The sequence below is a fragment of the Gorilla gorilla genome, chromosome 1, assembly GCF_029281585.2.
Source record: "Gorilla gorilla gorilla isolate KB3781 chromosome 1, NHGRI_mGorGor1-v2.1_pri, whole genome shotgun sequence".
In the NCBI taxonomy this organism is placed as follows: domain Eukaryota; kingdom Metazoa; phylum Chordata; class Mammalia; order Primates; family Hominidae; genus Gorilla; species Gorilla gorilla.
This window is the reverse complement of record NC_073224.2, coordinates 131,128,187-131,148,683: the sequence shown is the minus strand read 5'-3', so window position 1 is coordinate 131,148,683 and position 20,497 is coordinate 131,128,187. Positions and strand designations below refer to the sequence as shown.

At 40.5% G+C, this 20,497-nt stretch overlaps 1 protein-coding gene across 50 annotated transcripts in view; it reads right to left on the bottom strand.

Moving 5' to 3' along the window:
* CLCC1 (chloride channel CLIC like 1) overlaps positions 1 to 20,497 on the bottom strand; it is a 31,699-nt gene that overhangs the window by 3,331 nt on the left and 7,871 nt on the right. For 14 of the 50 annotated variants that reach the window (XR_002002580.4, XR_008669155.1, XR_010130204.1 and 11 more), the window contains 9 exons: positions 15,068 to 15,207; positions 14,577 to 14,678; positions 12,368 to 12,475; positions 8,350 to 8,571; positions 7,987 to 8,127; positions 5,913 to 6,006; positions 4,553 to 4,650; positions 4,144 to 4,290; positions 1,608 to 1,949 (listed from right to left, as the gene is read on the bottom strand). Coding sequence is in view for 31 of the 50 variants with exons in the window: in XM_019009223.3 (XP_018864768.1) it covers positions 1,608 to 1,949; positions 4,144 to 4,290; positions 4,553 to 4,650; positions 5,913 to 6,006; positions 7,987 to 8,127; positions 8,350 to 8,571; positions 12,368 to 12,475; positions 14,577 to 14,678; positions 15,068 to 15,196 (1,383 nt within the window). In the remaining 19 variants the exon portion in view is untranslated. Of the gene's footprint in view, positions 1 to 1,607; positions 1,950 to 4,143; positions 4,291 to 4,552; positions 4,651 to 5,912; positions 6,007 to 7,986; positions 8,128 to 8,349; positions 8,572 to 12,367; positions 12,476 to 14,576; positions 14,679 to 15,067; positions 15,208 to 19,131; positions 19,235 to 20,497 lie in introns of all 50 variants that reach the window. The other 36 variants (XR_010130199.1, XR_008669158.2, XR_010130205.1 and 33 more) reach the window with 5 other exon arrangements.

The window sequence follows — 20,497 nt, the reverse complement described above, 5'->3', positions numbered from 1 at the left end:
AGTTTAAATTAGGGTGGTCTGAGAAAGTGATATGGTTAGGCACGGTGGCTCACACCTGTAATCCCGTAACTTTGGGAGGCCAAGGTGAGAAGACTGCTTGAGGCCAGGAGTTTGAGACCAGCCTGGGTAACAGCAAGACCCCATATCCACAAAAAATAAAAAATATTAGCCAGGCATGGTCGTATATGCCTATAGTCCTAGTTACTCAGAAGGCTGAGGCAAAAGAATCGGTTGAGCCCAGGATTTTGAGGCTGCAATGAGCTATGATCACTGCACCCCAGCCTTGACCACAGAGTGAGACCTTGTCTCCAAAAATAATAAAAATGAGTAAAGGCCTGAAGAAAGTAACCATATGATATATAAATGAAGACTGTAGAATGAACAGCAGGTACAAAGGCTCTCAAGTTCAAGGAACAGTCAGGAGCCCTTATGGCTAAAGTACAGTGAGCATGGAGAGAGAAGAGGTGACCAGAGAGGTAGTGGATGTGGGGGAAGGGGAGACCAAGGAGGCTTCCAGGCCATTGTGATACTGGCTTTCCCCTCGTGAGATAGGAAGTCACTGGAAGACTTCTGAGATAGGTGACAGGTAATTACTAACTATAAAAGCTGGAAGGACCATCTTAAGTTGTTTTTTTTTTTTTGAGACGATGTCTCACTCTGTCACCCAGGCTGGAGTGCAATGGCACGATCTCGGCTCACTGCAACCTCCGCCCCCTGGAATCAAGCAATTCTCCTGTCTCAGCCTCCCAAGTAGCTGGGATTACAGGTGCATACCACATCATGCCTGGCTAATTTTTTTGTATTTTTAGTAGAGATGGGGTTTTGCCATGTTGGCCAGGCTAGTCTTGAACTGCAGACCTCCAGTGATCCGCCTGCCTTGGCCTCCCAAAGTGCTGGGATTACAGGCGTGAGCCACCGCGCCTGGTCCATCTTTCTAGATACATGTAGATATGTTTATTTTTATATGAAACTATGGGAAAGGATTCTATAATTTCCCAGATTCTATTATGCTCATAACTGTTTCAAACGTTTAACAGCTGCAATTTAAACATTTCAAATGACAATACAAATTCCTCTCTCAAACAGAAATGGAAATGTCCCTTTAAAAGACTGATAATGGTGAAAAACTTCTCACCATTCTACAGGGTAAAAAGTATAGTCTAGCCAGCCAATGACACTGAAGATTTGGGGAAGCAATGTTTTTGATCCCTGGCCCCAGCCCACTCTTCCATCCAGCTAATCCTTTAGGGCTCTACTGTACCTTCCCTAGAGCTCCGGGCCTTCAGTGATGCCTTCTCTCTGATCTCTTCGAAGATAGAAATTTCTGTCATGCTCATATGCTGGCTTCCCATGAAGGTTCATATGAATTACCATCTGCTCTAACAAACTACTGTTAAATTGTATTTTACATAAAAGTTAAATCTAATTTTATTTCTTCTGAGGAAGCTGAACTAACTTTTGACCAGAAAGGGGAGAAAGTGAGTGGCTGTATCACTCAAGATATAATTAAGGGTGAGGGGTAAAAGAGTAAAAACAATCAGACCTCTTCCAGAAGGATTTAGAACCAGTAATGAAGGGACAGCAGAATAAAAGAGTTGCTGACTTACACTGGGTACCACCATGGGATGCTCTCGTGCCTCTGCGTCTGGTACATCAAATGCCCGGAGCACTTCAGGGCTCTTGTTGCCAGTCTGAAATCTCAAGTCAACATCTCTCTCTCTCAAAATCTCTCTTCTACCCTCATAAGTTTTGGCATAAGGGCCTTGCTCAATGGGGCCCATTTGGCCCCTATAATGGAAATCGGCATCACCTGCTCCACCATCAGGTCTATAATCAATTTCCTCCTGCCGTCTTCTATCCCGTGGCCAAAGTGCCTGGGGAGGTTCTCTCTCAGGACCGCCTATATGTCTCAACACATGAACTGATTTTCCAGCACCATAGCAGAAACTCTGTAAGGAAAAGAAATACATTTTCCTGAGGACTCAATGGCTAACTTACAAAAGTTATGAGGCATTTTATTCAGAGTGCTAACAAAGTTATGTAATTTATCTTACTTGTGGCATTTATAGACATAAACATGTTCATTTGACTTTTTTTCATTAGAGACCTCTTTAGATTAATACAAGGCCAGAGTGGCCAATAAAACTTAATAAATCTTTCAGTAGACATTTTAATCAGCTAGACACATTTCGATTGAACTATAACAATGGCAGGCTGAAGCCTAGATATTTAAATTAGAAGGTTCTAGTCTGATAATTATTCATGTTTCTAGATTCATGCCCATTATATAAGGTAAATGCTGAAAATATTTAAAGTTGTATATCATTATGTAAACAATCTTCTGTACATTTTCTTTTTACAAATATAAACTAGGCTTAAGTTACAGCTAAAATTCAACAGGTTTTGATTCACATTCCATGGGGAAAAAGTAGGCAGCAGTTCCTTAGAGTGTGGCCCAGGGACCCCCAGGGGATACCTGAGACTTTCAGGAGATCTATGAGATCAAAACTTTTCATAATACAAAGACATTATTATTTGTCTTTTTCACTGTCCCCTCCTGAGTATACAACGGAGCGTTCCAGATGCTAGAGTGACAGCCTCACTCACACTCAGGGGATGCGTGCTTGCGTGTACAGTACTCGTATGTTTTAAATTTGTTTTAACTCCTAATATGTAAGTATCAATAAATATAATCACCTTAAGTAAGAGCTGTTTGTGGGCTTCAATTTTTAAGACTGTAAAGAGGTCCTGAGAACAGAAACTTTGAAAATTTCTCTACTAGTTTTTCAAACACTACTATTTGAAGACAAAAGCAGCAAAAGTCAAAGAGCATAACTTTCCTTAGGGAGCACATGAAACAAAAACAGATGGTGAAGACTCTGCTGATAATTTCAGTTTCAGAGACTAAACTATGACTATAGAACTAATGTCACCTAACATAAAAATACCCGTCAACCACATAATCCTGTAATCAGAAGCCAAAAAACAAAACCAAAAAAGAAACGATTTCAAAGTGAACAGAAATAGTGAATCTTGTATCCTTAGGGAAGAGAATTTCCCTTGGCACATCTGAGTTCTTTTTGTTTTATGTGACAACTGCTTTACTTGGGTAATAGCTAAAAAATCGATAACAAAAAACACTGAATAGACCATGGAGGGATGACGAGTAATATTTCTTCTTAATGTCTGCTCCTGGATCCCCAAACTCTTTCTCAGCATACCCATGTTCTTCCACATCCCTTTCTGGTTCTGTGTCAAACTCAATGCTCTACCCTTCTCACTGCTGCAAAAACTGACTAGAAATAAGAAGTCCCCCTTTCTGGGAGACAGAAATCAACTTCCTATTTCCTGTGTATTAATTTACCAAGGTTAACACATTTAAAAAGAGGTTATTATTCTAAATCACTGCTATGACATATGCAATCAAACTAGAGAACTACTTTCTTGATTATAAAAATATACAAGTAAGTATAACATGTCTGTATCATTTAGAGGGGCAGAGGGGAGGAAAAAAATCTGTATCACTTAAAAATCGCCTTCTCATTAAACGTGACTTAGCCTGATTTACAACATCAAAGAAGCCCAATAATTTTAGCATTGCCTTTTTTCTGTAAATCTTGCTAAATATTGACAGTGCTAATATGTAATACTAACCAGTATTACTAATATTAAGATTTAATATAAATCTTGCTAAATACTGACAGTGCATATATAAATATATATATATATAAATATATATTATGCATAATATATAAATATAGATATAAATATAAATATATAGATAGATATATAAATATCTATCTATATATATAATTTTTTTTTTTTTTTTTTGAGACGGAGTCTTGCTCTGTCGCCCAGGCTGGAGTACAGTGGTGCGATCTCGGCTCACTGCAAGCTCCGCCTCCCAGGTTCACCCCATTCTCCTGCCTCAGCCTCCCGAGTAGCTGGGACTGCAGGCACCCGCCACCACGCCCAGCTAATTTTTTGTATTTTTTTTTAGTAGAGACGGGGTTTCACCGTGTTAGCCAGGATGGTCTCGATCTCCTGACCTCGTGATCCACCCGCCTAGGCCTCCCAAAGTGCTGGGATTACAGGCGTGAGCCACCACGCCTGGCCCGACAGTGCTAATATATTAATACTAACCAGGATGGCTAATGCCATAATTATCAGCACTGGAAGATGAAGCAGCGCTGGAATTTCCTTCATGAGTGCTTTAATAAATTCCCCAGTTCCTTTTCCAATATGCTTCAATGGCTCCGTTACAAATGTGGTGAATGTAACTGCAAGTGCCTAAAACGAGAGAAAAGCAACTTAATTTTCTCCTCACAGGACTAAGGTACAGAATGCATCAAAATTCATTGTGTACTGATGCTGAAAGTATGTTACATAAATTAAAATGCTGTTGTGCCATTTTTAATGTGAAAATCACTGTGCAAAAGTATTTTTTCTTGGACAAACGCTTATTAGCAAAATGACTCAAACCCTAAATTTCTTTAAAATACAAGGGATTTCTGACTGACTTTAAGTAATTTTTATAAAATATATGCTATACCTTTGTTGGTGGGACCAACCAAATAGGGTTGACTAGTAAGAGCTCATAGTATTTTTGGCATGGGTCATCCTTATAGGTCCACGAACTTCTAAACCATTCTGTTTGGAGAAACAGACAAAACACTGATCATTTCTTTTAATGTTGCATTTCATTCCCAAACAAGACATTACTTTGGTTTTGACCCTCCCTGACCACCCACCAATGAATTTTAAATTATCTTAAGTTTTAAGTAGACTCCCTGTAATGCTGATTTTTAAATTTTTCATCTTATGTCCAAAATCATGTTTTAAAAATCCATTCAAATTATACATGTTTTATGCAGATAAAAAATTGTATTTTATAAAAATGTCTAAAAGGTAAACACTTTAAAAGCAATGCTTCACAAACACAAATGAGTACAGGTAAAATGGGAAGTCGAAATAAGACTGGTGGATTGTATCAAAGTCAATATCCTGACTCTGATATTGTACTATTAAAGCTGTGCAAGATGTCACCACTGGAGGAAAATGGGGAAAGGGTACACGGGCTCTCTCTGTAGTATTTCTTACTGTGTGAATCCACAATTACCTCAGTAAATTTTTAATTTAGAAAGTCAGTTCTTTATGGAGTTTACAAAATAAAGTGGAATATTAGTTCTAATTTTTCCAAATCAGGCTTATATACGTTGGGAAACTAGCCTGAGCTAGAGGAGGCATTTCACTGTCCACTGAAGCCAGGAAGGAAGGCTGAATTGGTTTAGTTCCCACAACTTTTTAAGAAACATTTATTTTGGAATCCATCTGCAGAATTCTGTGTCAGTCATGGACTTGCATTTATAAAATGCCTTGGAACATTATTAAACCATCCCCATTGCTAGATACATACAACCAAAGGTAGTGAACATTCATGAGAATGTTTATAAAATGTGAAAGAATAAAAAAACTAATTTTTCCCATAGTTAAAAAAAAGTAAAGCTACAACATAAAATTTCACAAGTCAATATAAGGCCATTAAATTTAAGATGGATATTAATTCATATATACATTCATTCACTTGTTTAATAAACTTCTATTGAGAATATGCCAGACCCTGTGCAAAGGACGAGATGAACAAAAGCGAGCATAGGATCCTTCACACAGTCTTATGAAGGAAGACAGATAATATCAGAGCCAACATATATACAACTTCTACTCCTTCCCTGTGACTTTAGATGAGCACAAAAAGTCACTGGTTTTAAACCTAAAATGCTTCTTGCATGTTCTTCTGATATTAAAGATTCAGTCATGGAAAGCCTCCTGTTATTTTATCATTCTCTTTGTTCTATGTTCTCTCATTCTCAGAATTTCTATTCAAAATAAGGACAAGTGCACAAACACCTTACCCCAGATACTTCCAGTCCAGTCCATCTTCTCGGCACACACATTGTTTAATGGCTCCATCTTGGCGACTTCAGCCTGATGCTGTGCAAAAGCTAGCTGCCCAACACCAAAAAGGAACCAGGAGAGGCCGTTACCAACGAAGGTTAGGCCTACACATCCAAAAGACCTTCATTCAAAGAGTGTCTTTACCATTCATCCAAACCAGACTGTTATAAAAGTTTTAATTTAAAAAAATACATATTATTATTACTATTTTTTCTCTTTTTTTCCTGAGACGGAGTCTCGCCCTGTCACCCAGGCTGGAGTGCAGTGGCACAATCTCGGCTCACTGCAACCACCACCTCCCGGGTTCAAGCGATTCTCCTGCCTCAGCTTCCCGAGTAGCTGGGATTAAAGGTGCCCGCTACCACGCCCAGCTAATTTTTGTATTTTTAGTAGAGACGGGGTTTCATCATGTTGGCCAGGCTGGTCTTGAACTCCTGACCTCAAGTGATCCGCCCGCCTCAGCCTCCCAAAGTGCTAGGATTATAGGAAAACATATTATTTGTAAAGAGTAGCTATTTCCAGTTCATGGAAAAGTACAGCCTTAATGCAACAAGTAAGCATAAAGTACTAACTACAACTGCCTTCTCTGTAAGTAATTATAATGAAAAAGGGAAACTTTACTAAAAATATTGTTTTTAAAAATCAGTTCAGCCGGGCGTGATGGCACGGGCCTGTAGTCCCAGATAGGAGGCTGAGGCAAAAGAATCGCTTGAACCTAGGAGGCGGAGGTTGCACTGAGCCGAGATTTCACTACTGCACTCCAGCCTGGGGGACAGAGTGAGACTGTCTCAAAAACAACAGCAACAACAACAACAATTAGTTCTAGCCATACAAATTAAATGACTACTTCTTATTTTCTTTTATAGTTGATGATATCCTATTTTGCACTGGATAATTTCCAGTACAATGACCAATATACAATCATTAAGGTGACAATACTCAAGCAACTTTCCTTCCACACAGAATCTGTGTTTAATTTGTAAATAATTAGTTCTAAATACTATAATACTTACAGCAAAAGGTTAAGGAAATGTCACAATGCTTTAACCAGATGAAATCATTGAAAATACTTGGCTACTTGACTCACTCTGCTAGAAAGATCTAAAATTTTCTTTCAATGATTATTATTTATGCTATGTTGATGGGAACAGTAGTGGTCCTTTCCAATTTCTATATACAGTATGATCCCAACTTTGAAAGATAATTAAAATCTAGAAAAATCTAGAAAGAAATACCTTAAACTATTGACAGATTTTTTCTAGGTGATAAAATTATAGGTTATTTTAAAAATTAATTTCTTTGTATCTGACTTTTCTAAATTCTCTGCCATGAATATACCACTTATTCAAAAAATAACCTAATTTTTAAAAAATAATATTTTGGTATCATTTCTAGCAAAGATATAGAATGACATACTCTAAATTACCTACATGATAATTTTTAAATGTATCCACATAGCTTTATTCTTTTTTTTTTTTATTCCTTGTTTTTGAGACAGACCTCACTCTGTGGTCCAGGCTGGAGTGCAGCGGCGCAATCTTGGCTCACTGCAACCTCCCAGGTTCAAGCAATTCTCCTGCCTCAGCCTGCTGAGTAGCTGGGACTACAGGTGCACGCCACCAGGCCTGGCTAATTTTTGTATTTTTAGTAGAGACAGGGTTTCACCATGTTGGCCAGGCTAGTCTTGACCTCCTGACCAAGTGATCTGCCCACCTCAGCCTCCCAAAGTGCTGGGATTACAGGCATGAGCCACCACACCCAACCCACCTGGCTTTATTCTGACTTAGATGCCCAAATGTTAACAGTAACTGGGTTATGAAAATTAGGACTGAACTTTTTTACCCACTAACTGGTCAAGGAATCAAAAAACTGTCAGCTAAGAATTGTCCATTTAATTCCTCTCCAGCGTGGGCCACTTCTAATCACTGCCTCCAACCCACATCCAAGGCAAGATTGCTCTCAATGGATTAGAGTCGTCTTTCATTGTGAATAAATGTGTTAAAATTGTAAAACCCTCCATCCATGTAATACCTTATATAAATACATCCAATTCCATCCCAAACTGAATAGAAAGCTGATGATTAAAACACGTCTCAACTGAGTGTACCAACGTACATATGTCCACAGCTCGGTAGCCACTAAAACCACGATGCAGAGCAGACAAAGAAGTACCTTAAAACAGAGAGAAGCAGAAATCAGCCACCAAAAACACTTAAGACAGCTAAAAAGAACTGGACTCAAAAAAGCACAAAATCATTTCTACAATTTTGTGGCTTGTTCATCAATACGGTATGAGTGACCTAGTACAGGTTCTTAACATAATTATGGTGGAGTTTGGAAAGTATTTTAAAAAGGAAACTTAATGACGTTGCCCTTGCCCTCATCCCATCTTACCATTAACACATTATATGGATCCACTCCAAAGGAATCTTCGAATCGCCACTTCCATGTTTCAAAATCATGAAACTTAAAATTAATTAAAATATCACTTAGTGCATCATCCAAGGCACCTGGTTTCCAGTCTTCTCCATTGAGAAACTTCTGTATTTCTAACAAAGTTTCTCTTTTAAGGATAATCTCAGCATCATAATGCATATCGCCTTTGTTTTCATCAGGCTAAATTAAATTTACCAAAAAAAACAAACAATAGAAAGAGAATTTTATTACTACTTGGTGAACCATTTTAAGACAAAAGCCAATTTGGAACTAAATATTAGTTTGCAGTATTTCATATGTTAAGAATAATAGCCTGGGCGAGGTAGCTCACACCTATAATCCTAGTGCTTTGACAGGCCAAGGTGGGAGGATAGCTTGAAGCCAGGACTTCCAGACCAGCCTGGGCAACAAAGCGAGACCCCATCTCTACAAAAAATTCTAACAATTAGCTGTGTGCAGTGGTGTGCACCTGGCTCCTGCCTACTCAGCAGGCTGAGGCAGAAGAATTGTCTGTGCCCCAGATTCGAGGCTGCAGTAAGCTATGAGCACACCACTGCACTCCAGCATGGGAGACAGAGTAAGACCCTGTCTCTAAAAAAAGAAATAATAATAATATCCACCTGTCTTCACAGGCCAACATGAAAACCAAAGATAATATACATGACAAACATTTTAAAATTCTAGAACTCTACGTAAAAAAGATATGTAAATTTCACTAAAATACAGTTGATTCTTGCTATTCGCAGTAGTTATCTTCTTTTTTTTTTTTTTAGATGGAGTCTCACTCTGTCGCCCAGGCTGGAGTGCAGTGACGCAATCTCTGCTCACTGCAAGCTCCACCTCCTGGGTTCACGCCATTCTCCTGCCTCAGCCTCCCATGTAGCTGGGACTACAGGTGCCCGCCACTACGCCTGGCTAATTTTTTCTATTTTTAGTAGAGACGGGGTTTCACCGCATTAGCCAGGATGGTCTCAATCTCCTGACCTCGTGATCCGCCCGCCACGGCCTCCCAAAGTGCTGGGATTACAGGCGTGAGCCACCGCGCCCGGCCTCACAGTAGTTATCTTCTATAAAGTCACCTCAAACACCAATTAGCAAGTACTGAACCATTACTCCTATAATAAATATAGGGTTTGGTTCGTGCAAACCTGTCATAACATTTTTTTTTTTTTTTTTTTGAGACGGAGTCTCGCTCTGTCGCCCAGGCTGGAGTGCAGTGGCGCGATCTCGGCTCACTGCAAGCTCCGCCTCCTGGGTTCACGCCATTCTCCTGCCTCAGCCTCCCAGTAGCTGGGATTACAGGCACCCGCCACCACGCCCAGCTAATTTTTTGTGTTTTTAGTAGAGACGGGGTTTCACCGTGTTAGCCAGGATGTCATAACATTTTTATCAATTGATCAATATATAACCTTGTTTTATGTGTGTTTCTGTACATTCCTGTTTAAGGACACCTTATTTAAAATACATATCGTTCATTCGCTAACAATGAACACATGGACAACTGTCCTATACCTTACGCTTGACTGAAGCCTATCTAATACACACCTTTTCCTTTTCTCTGTAAGTACATCGTGGCCTTCTTGCACTTAGAAACACTAGACCTCAGCTCAGCACTACATCAGAGGGCCGTTTTAAACAACGAAATGATGCTGTTTAATGATTGGTCTCAAAATAAATAAAAATAAAAAAAATCACCCCTCTTCCCTCAAAAAAGCATGAAAAAAATGTACCACTAAATAGACCACAAAAAAAGACACTTGTTTGCAGTACGAGAGCTGAAACAAGAAAACAGTTTTGATTGCCTTGTTCCATCTCAGCTGGGAATGCCTGCAACAGGCAACCCAAATTTTTTACCACTCTTCACTGTGTCCCAGAGTAACCACAAAACACCTCGATTATTGACTTTGGGGTTACACAGACTTAATGAGGTCAATTCATAAATACGGAATCTGTGAAGAATGAGGATCAACTGTGCATCTTCATTTTATGATTCACTGCATGACTTTTCATTTCCTGACAGTTTTCAGATAGCCTAAAATCTGTATTAGTGCAAACAAGAAAAACAAGAAGGATCTCAAAGAGCAACAAAATAATGGGTTTCCATAAAATACATATTTATAACTACCTTTATTAGTGTGAGTTCAGCTTAGCAAAATCACTGTAAACAAATTTTGCATTAATTAGCCAGTTGATACAAATAAAATTCCTTTTTCTTTTATAAACAGTAAATATAAGGTGGGACATGGTGGCTCACACCTGTAATCCCAGCACTTTGGGAGGCCAAGGCGGTCAGATCACTTGAGGTCAGGAGTTTGAGACCAGCCTGGCTAACATGGTGAAATCCTGTCTCTAATGAAAACACAAAAATATTAGCCAGACGTGGCCAGGCGCAGTGGCTCATGCCTATAATCCCAGCACTTTGGGAGGCACGAGGCAGGCGGATCACAAGGTCAGGAGATCAAGACCATCCTGGCTAACACGGTGAAACCCCGTCTCTACTGAAAATACAAAAAATTAGCCGGGCATGGTGGCGGGCGCCTGTAGTCCCAGCTACTCAGGAGGCTGAGGCAGGAGAATGGTGTAAACCCGGGAGGCAGAGCTTGCAGTGAGCCGAGATTGCGCCACTGCACTCCGGCCTGGATGACAGAGCAAGACTCTGTCTCAAAAAAAAAAAAAAAAAAATCAGAAACTAAATATTTTCCAGCATTTCCATCTTAAGTATTTTTGGTTCCATCTGTTTCCTTATCTAGGTTCTGTTCCACCCTGTACATAGCTGTAAGGCTCAAATTACAGAGTGTACGTATGAGAACGCATCTGCTTCTACATTTCCAGAATAAGATGGCGTTGTTATTCATCTAACACTCCTTTTTCTTTTGGTTACTTCTTACTGTACCAGGAAGATGGAGTATATGGCAAGTTTTGCCAGCCTACACTGTGCTGATGATGCAAGGGCCTTTCATTTTCAGGGATCTGCCTGTGACCACTTCTGGCAGGTGGGGCTAATGGCCAGATCAAGACCAAAGGCTGGTCTCTGACTCTCTAAATCAATTCTGGTGGCACACACAATAGGAAAAAAAAAGTCTATGAGCTTTTAAATGAGCTTTCTAAATGTTATAAGTTATTAAATTTATGTTTTCTTGATGTTTTCACTTTAGTAAATGAATTAAAACTAAATTAATGCATTAAGTCTGGGAAGTTTTCACTTCCCAAAGTGAAAACAGTGACTTCTTAAAAATAGAAATTTTGGCCAGGCGCGGTGGCTCACACCTGTAATCCCAGCACTTTGGGAGGCCAAGGCAAGCAGATCACCTGAGGTCAGGAGTTTAAGACCAGCTTGGCCAATATGGCAAAACCCCATCTCTACTAAAAATACAAAAATTAGCCAGGCATGGTGGCAGGTGCCTGTAATCCAGCTAGTCGGGAGGCTGAGTCAGGGAGAATTGCTGGAACCCGGGAGGCAGAGGTTGTAGTGAGCCAAGATTGCACCACGGTACTCCGGCCTGGACAACAGAGCGAGACTCTGTCTCAAAAAAAAAAAAGGAAATTTTAACAATAATTATGAACAATATGTCTATAAAGCAGCACTCACCACAGTAAACAACAAGGAGAAAAACTACAGAAAACACATTTTTCTTTTTCTCAGCATATACTGAGAGAAAACAAGGAGTAGGATCAGAACAGAATTATCACCCCACCTCCTCACCTCCATTAACTGGTGGAGCAGTGCACAGAGCTGAGTAAGTAAATCCATACAAACTAGAGGAGAAAGAGCGGTCTGCACTGCTCATCTTCCACCAGACCACTGCAAAGCAGTATAGTAGTGCCTTTAATCCTGAATGAATAGCTTCTGGTTAAAGAGTCAGTCAGGTGGTCTCTGTTAAAAAGCATCATGATGCTTTCACTTCTTCATATTATTTGAAATTAATAAATAAAAATATACACTATACGGATTAGTATCACGCCATCAAATACTCACAAGTCCAAGCTTTCCAGCTTCAATTAAAATCTTATTTAAGTATCTCCTAAAAACAGGATTGCTTTGACTTTCATAGTCTTCCCTCTTTTTCTTTTCACACTCATCAATCTGTAACCATAAAATCAATTCAACATTAGTTAGAGTCAAAGTATAATATAAGGGTTAAGTTTCTAGCCTAGTGCTGTCATCGGAATCGAGGTAAGGAACTAGTTGTTTTGATCAAGCTTGCATTTATCAGCTATAATACATTACAGTGCAGAGCTGGCCTGCTTCCCCATGTTCTCTTTGCAAAGGGCAAGTAGGCAACAAACAAGGAGCACAGATCCAGTACTTAGCCCTAACCTGGCAGTTTTTCTGCTGACTTGCAGCAACTTTAAAGCTAAAGGAGGCAGAGATCCACAAGCAGAGCATCTGGACCAATCTGCCTCTTTCTAATTCCAAAGCAACAATTTAACAAGAGAAAGGAGGAAGGAAGGGCAGGAGGGAAGAGTAGAATAGATACACAGAGAGAGACAAAGGGACAGAGAAACAGAAACAAGATGAAGCCAGACAATGAAATGAAGGACACAACAGAATATTTCTTCAATGTGCATATGACTTTTGGCCTTTTATTAATGTTTTAATCAGCAATTAATCATCCCATGCTGTATGGAATGCTCAGGAAGGCAGGAACTGCAGCTTCTCCAGGGTACCACCCACATGGCAACCCTTCAGCACACAATTCTACACTGGAGCAGACTTCCTACGAACTTAGCTCTGCCACCACCAACCCAGCAGGCGAGTCGCTGAGGGTAGTGGGTATTTTTCAAACATTAAAATAACTTTGTGATCATCAACTTGCATTTTTTAACGGAGTGTGGACCATGAGTTGAGCGCTGAAATGCACATCAGTGGATAAACATGACAATAATTAAGCAGCACACAGACTTAAGAAGGACACTGAGCAGAGAAGGACATAGAAGAACGCAGCAGTTTCCTTTGCTCTCAGGCAAGGTTTGTAAAACCAGTTTATTTTCTAAACCTTAAAGAAACAACTTAGGAAAAAAAAAAAAAGAATTCAAGACTCCATTTTACCAATCATGTTTCTTAGAATGTTTAAACCAGTCACAAACAATGGAATAAAAAAATTCTGTAAAAAGGTATTTCTGCATTTTTGCTGTGCAACCAAACTTTTGTATAGCTCACTATACAATAATAATACACAAAGTGAAGCAATTTTTTTTTCCTTTTCTTTTTCTTGTGGCTTCCTCAAATCATGGGAGTGAAGCAAATTTTATCCAAGCGCATCTTCTCAACCACTCAGGTGAGACAATATTCGTATTTAATAAGAATCACAAGCAGGTGGGTATAGATCTTATTGGGCTATATCTGGATCTCAGTGAACAAACTCTCCCAGTCTCTCAAGCTGGGACTCATTCACTCTAGCTCTTCCCTATCCCTTATCCCCCCTACTTCCCTAAGCCATCAACATTTGCCTATTCTATCTCATAAAAGTTTAATATCTGCCTCTTATCTTCAACCCATCACTGCCTCATTTCAGACCTTCAGCATTGCTGGACCTCTGCAGCCTCCACTGATCTCACTGACATCCCCCTTCTCCATTCCAGGCCTCACCTCCTTACCTCCACACTGCTACCAGTTCACCCTGCCTATGCAGCCAACTGAGGGTGGCTCCCACAGCAAATAACAACTACATTCACATCCCTTGACTTATTTATTTTTGTGTAAACTCTTCAGCTACATTTTTTTAAGAGGATTGGATAAATGAAAGAATGAATAGCTATTACACACTAAATTATAATAATCCTTCTTAAGAGTAACTCTTATTCGTATAAGCTGGTAATAGACACATTTCTTCATTTGCTACATTTGTTGAGAGTTTACTATGCCTCAGCCCTGTGATAGGTGACAGAGAATTAAGATGAATGAAACGTATTCCTTGCACCAAGAAGTCTGCAGTCTGGTAAAGAAATACTTACAACACAGAGATGTCAATGTTACTACAGGAAAATACAAGGTACTATTAGAAAAACCAAGGCTAGAATAACTAATAAGAAACCAAGGTTAGAGTATCCAAAGAAAAATTTGACATATAAAAATCATACGGTACACGGAAACACTAGAAATACAAATTTATCAGCAGAGACAAGAATATAGAGCGATTTAACATAATATAAAAATATAAAATTTATCAATGAAAAAAACTAACCTTATAAGTTAAAGAATCAAGTCTGTGATAACATTCTGATATTTCATCAGCACATGACAAGTCAGGACTGACATCCTTTTCCCCTGAAATACCATATTTTGCCTAAAACAGAGTATAGAAACATTTTATTTCTTTATAGTTTAGTTACAAAAATAGCCTTTGGTTAATGAAGAATAAGATTCTGACTTCATCATTTCATGACTCTGCATGTTATATTCTTAAATTGTACTGAACCACAAAAAAAAAGTTTCAAATGTACATACTAAGAACTAAAATCATATTATTTTGCTACTTCAAGGGCTTTACATTCAAATTCAATACCAGGAAGGTTTGAAATAATTTTAGATTAACAGTGTCAAGAAAATATTCTGCATAATTGCTAATCATGGATCCATGACCCTCATAGCTCTGTGCAAAACAACAGCGCTAGACTATTTCCATCAAGGGACTGATAAGGTCTCACACACACATGCACAAATTTTTTTTAATACCTGAGATTTTCTCATTGTTCCTGAAGCAGCATCATAGTTAAGCATGTCTGTGGGGTCAATCCAGTCATCATCATGAGCATAACCAGCTACCAGCAACAGACATTCAAAAAGGAGCAAAGAACACAGCATCCTGTATAAGGCTAAAACAATTTTTAATATATATAATGAAATAGAATTTTTTAAAAAAATAAATTGGGTTTTGGGTTATTATTATTATTATTATTATTATTATTATTTTTAGAGACAGGGTCTTGCTCTGTTGCCCAGGCTGGAGTACAGTGATACAATCACAGCTCAGTGCATCCTCCAACTCCTGGGCTCAAGAGGTCCTCCTGGCTAGCTGGGACTACAGGCGTGTGCCACCACACCTGGATAATTTTTTTTTTTAATTTTTAGTAGAGACAGGGTCTCACTATGTTATCCAGGCTGGTCTCAAACTCCTGGCCTCAACTGATCCTCCCACCCTGGCCTCCCAAAGTGCTAGGATTATAGGCATGAGCCATTGCACCCAGCCAGATTGTTTTGTAATGAAAACTACTTCCTTCTAGAGTTAAGATAACACTTTCTGAACAGTATCTAAGGAAGAAGGTACACAAAATAAAAATAAATTGGTGTTCATATATTAAAAAAATGCATATATGCATAATATGCTCACTGATATAAGAAAATAGGTATTTTTCCAAATGGCCCAGCAATTCCATTCCTAGGTATATACCCAAAAGAAATGAAAATATATGTCCACACAAAAACTTGTACATGAATGTTCAGAGCCACATTTTTCGTAATAGCCAAAAGGTGGGAAAAACCCAAATTTCCATCAACAGGGCCAGGTGTGGTGGCTGACACATGTAATCCCAGCACTTTGGGAAGGTGGATCACTTGAGCTCAGGAATTCAAGACCAGGCTAGGTAATGAAAAAAATAACCAAAAAATTAGCCAGGCGTGGTAGCGCAAGCCAGTGATCCCAGCCCCTTGGGAGGCTGAGGCAGGTGGATCACTTGAGCCTGGGAGGCAGAGGTTGCAGTGAGCCAAGATCACACCACTGCACCCCAACCTGGGTGACAGAGTGGGACCCCCAACACAGAAAAAACAACAACAACAAACAAATTTCCATTAACTGATAAGTAAAACTGGTATAGCCATGCAATGGAATATTATTCAGCCATAAAAAGGGATGAAATACTGACACCATGCTACAACACATATGAACCTTGAAAATGCTACGTTATGTGAAAGAAACCAGATATGAAAGACCACACATTATATGAGTACATATATATGAAATGTCCAGAATAGGCAAATCTATTAAGACAGAAAGTAGATTAACAGGTGGTTAAGGCTGAAGGTTTGGGAGTATAGTAGCTAAAGGGTACAGGGTTTCCTTTTGAGGTAATGAAAAGTGTTCTAAAATTATAATAATGGTTGCAAATACATGCAAATATACCCAAAACCGTTGAATTGTATACCTTTTTTTTTTTTTTTGAGACAGGGTCTCTCCCTCTGTTGCCCAGGCTGGAGTGCAGTGGCACAATACCAGCTTACTACAGCCTCAACCTCCCAGACTCAAGTGATCTGCCCACCTCAGCCTCCTGAGTAGCTGGGACTACAAGCTTACACCACACCTGGCTAATTTTTTAAAATTAATTAACTTTTTTGTAGAGATAGGGTCTCACTATATTGCCCAGGCTGGTCTCAAACTCCTAGGCTCAAGCTATCCTCCCACCTCGGCCTCCCAAAGTGCTGGGATTACAGGCATGAGCCACTGCACCTGGTGGAACTGGACACTTTAAATGGGTGGATTATATAGTATGTGATTTATAGCTCAATAAAGTCAATTTAAAAACAGGTATTTTAACGAACCTCCCCCCTATTTTTTGGGTTGTTTTTTTTTTTTTTGAGACAGAGTTTCACTCTTTTTGCCCAGGCTAGAATGCAACGGCGCAATCTCGGCTCACTGCAACCTCTGCCTCCCAGGTTCAAGTGATTCTCCTCCCTCAGCCTCCCAAGTGGCTGGGATTATAGGCATGGGCCACCATACTTGGCTAATTTTGTATTTTTAGTAGAGATGGGATTTCTCCATGTTGGTCAGGCTGGTCTCGAACTCCCGACCTCCACCCCTTCTTGGCCTCCCAAAGTACTGGGATTACAGGCATGAGCCACAGCGCTTGGCCCCCCGTTTTTTTTTAACAAATGAGAAATAAGAAAAGTGGGAAACTGCCAGGTGCAGTGCCTCACGCCTGTAATCCCAGCACTGCGGGAGGCCAAGCTGGGCGGATCACTTGAGGCCAGGAGTTCGAGAGCAGCCTGGCCAACAAGTTGAAACCCCATCTCTACTAAAAATACAAAAACTCAGCCAGGCATGGTGGTGTGTGCCTGTAATCCCAGCTACTCAGAAGGCTGAGGTGGGAGAATGGCTTGAACCCAGGAGGCAGAGGTTGCAGTGAGCTGAGATCGTGCCACTGCACTCCAGCCTGGGTGACAGAGTAAGACTCCGCCTTTAAAAAAAAAAAAAAAAAAGGTGGGAATTTACGATTCAAATGCAGTGACTAAACTTCAAAACCATTCAGAGAAAATAACCTGCCTTACCTAAGCCCCTGCATAAACAGTCAAATAATTTAAACACTTAGTAACTCCTCTATGTAGCTATTTAATTAAAATTAAATAAAATTTAAAATTCAGTTCCTCATTCCCCCTAGCTACATTTCAAGCACTCAATAGTCACATATGGGTAGTGGCTACCATATTGGACAGGGTGGATACAGAACATTTGAACATTTTTATCATCGAAGAAAGTTCTGTTGGGCAGCCTATCTTATACCTACTACATATAAGAATCAGGCAAGAGAACCCCAAGATGACAAAGCTCTGGGCCCTGCCCATAAACAGCTTACAGTCTAGTTGTACAATAAAAATCACTCTAGGCTAAATTAAATACTCCTGTTCCCCATGTGCCCTGTATATTCTTCTGGCATTGGAAGCAATGAAATTAGCCATTTATCAGTCTGTCTCTTCCATTAGCACAATGGCTCTCAACCTTGGCTCCGTATTAGAATCACCCGAGGAGCTTCTAAAACTCCCAATGTTTTGGCCATATCCCAAAACCATTAAATCAGAATCTCTGGGATTAGGACCCAGGCACTGGGATTTTTTTAAGCTCCCCAAGTGATTCTAATGTGTAGCCAAGACAGAAAACCACTGTTAATGTGAACTTCTTTAGGGAAAGGTAGTATCTTACGTATATCTGAAGTCACCTTCCCACTGGCCTCTCTATCTTGTCCCTCCATCTCCCCAACCTCAACACCCAGCCCAGTGGTTGGCACGTGAAAGACATTCAGTAAATGTTTGTTAAGCAGCAAATGCAAATAAAGCCATAGCAAGGACTCAAGGATTTTAGAGGTTCAAAGGATAAAGAAAGCACATCTGGCCAGGCGCAGTAGCTCACGCCTGTGATCCCAGCAATTCGGGAGGACGAGGCAGGCAGATCACCTGAGGCCAGGAGTTCAAGACCAGCCTGACCAACATGGAGAAACCCCGTCTCTACTAAAAATACAAAATTAGCTGGGTGTGGTGGTGCATGCCTGTAATCCCAGCTACTCGGGAGGCTGAGGCAGGAGAATAACTCGAACCTGGGAGGCAGAAGTTGCAGTGAGCCAAGATCATGCCATTGCACTCCAGCCTGGGCAACCAGAGTGAAACTCCATCTCAAAAAAAAAAAAAAAAAGCCACATCCGACTGGAGAAACTAGAAAGTGGAAAGACTGCACAGGAATGGGAATCCGAGGTATGGGTAACATCTTAAGTGCTCAAGATGGGAGAGGCAGAGGGCAAAGTGTATGCTTCAGCAATTGCAATTGCGAGGATGGATACGGTGAGAGGTAGAGGTGGGTGGGTGGTGATGACACTGCTGAGGAAAAAAGCTTACGACTAACTCCCAGCACTTTGGGAGGCCGAGGCAGGCGGATCATGAGGTCAGGAGATCAAGACCATCCTGACTAACATGGTGAAACCCAGTCTCTAATAAAACAACAACAACAACAAAAATTAGCCAGGCATGGTGGCACACACCTGTAAATCCCAGCTACTTGGGAGGCTGAGGCAGGAGAATCGCTTGAACCTGGGTGGGGGACGGAGGTTGCAGTGAGCCGAGATCATGCCACTTCACTCCAGCCTAGGTAAAAGAGTAAAACTCGGTCTCAAAAACAACCACCACCACCACCAGCACTAAGCGCACAGGAAGAGGAAAACCTGGATTCATTATCCAACAAAGAGGCTGAAGCAGAAAAAAGATATGGTACTTGGCCTAAAAGAGTGGTGGCAAGAAAACCAGAAAGAACACACGTGGCACACTCTGAAGATCAATTCTACAGACCTTGGCCTACCAGCAACAAAAATGGTGATGTTAATTTTAAAAAGAAATTCATAATGAGAATATGGTTGTGGAACGAGTTCAGCATTCATTTGTTCAACATTTACCAAATACCTACTGTATTCTGGGCACTGTCTTTGTGTGTGTGTGTGTGTGTGTGTGTGTGTGTGTGTGTGTGTGTGTGTGAGAGACGGAGTTTCGCTCTTGTCGCCCAGGCTGGAGTGCAATGGCGCGATCTCGGCTCACTGCAACCTCTGCCTCCTGGGTTCAAAAATTCTCCTGCCTCACCCTCCCAAGTAGCTGGGATTACAGGCATGTGCCACCATACCCAGCTAATTTTTTGTATTTTTAGTAGAGAAGGGATTTCTCCATGTTGGTCAGGGATTTCTCCATGTTGGTCTTGAACTCCCGACCTCAGGTGATCCACCCGGCTTGGCCTCCCAAAGTGCTGCGGTTACAGGCATGAGCCACCGTGCTGGGCACTGTCTTAAGTTACAGGGATACCAGGAGTCTACACAGACAAAGGTCTTCTTCAGGAAGGTTACATTCTAGGGGGGAAGGACAGTAAGTTGGCAAAAAAACAAAAACAAAAACATGTAACTCAAGATAGTGATAAATCCTAAGAAGATAAAGCAAGACAGTGGTACATATGGATTAGGCGATGCTGGGTATTTCAGGGTAGGCCCCTAAGATCTAAGACGGTCACAAATGCTTTGTTACTCTCCCCATGGAAAGATGGAGTGTATTTCCCCCTCTCCTGAATCTGGGCTGGCCCTGTGACTACTGAACCAAAATCCTTTGGTTGAAGTGGGGCTATGATGGTTCTAGGCCTAGCCTTCAAGAGGGTCGCCTGCTTCTACTTCACTTTGGAACATGTGATGGTCAAGTGTCAACTTGACTGGACTAAGGAAAACCTAGAGAACTGCAAAGCATTCCTTCTGATGTGTCTGAAGGGGTTTCCAGGGAAGACTGGTTTGTGAGTCAGTTGACTGAGTATAGAAGATCCACCCTCTGTAGGGGCTAGCACCATTCAGTCAGCTGGGGACCCTAATACAACAAAAAAGA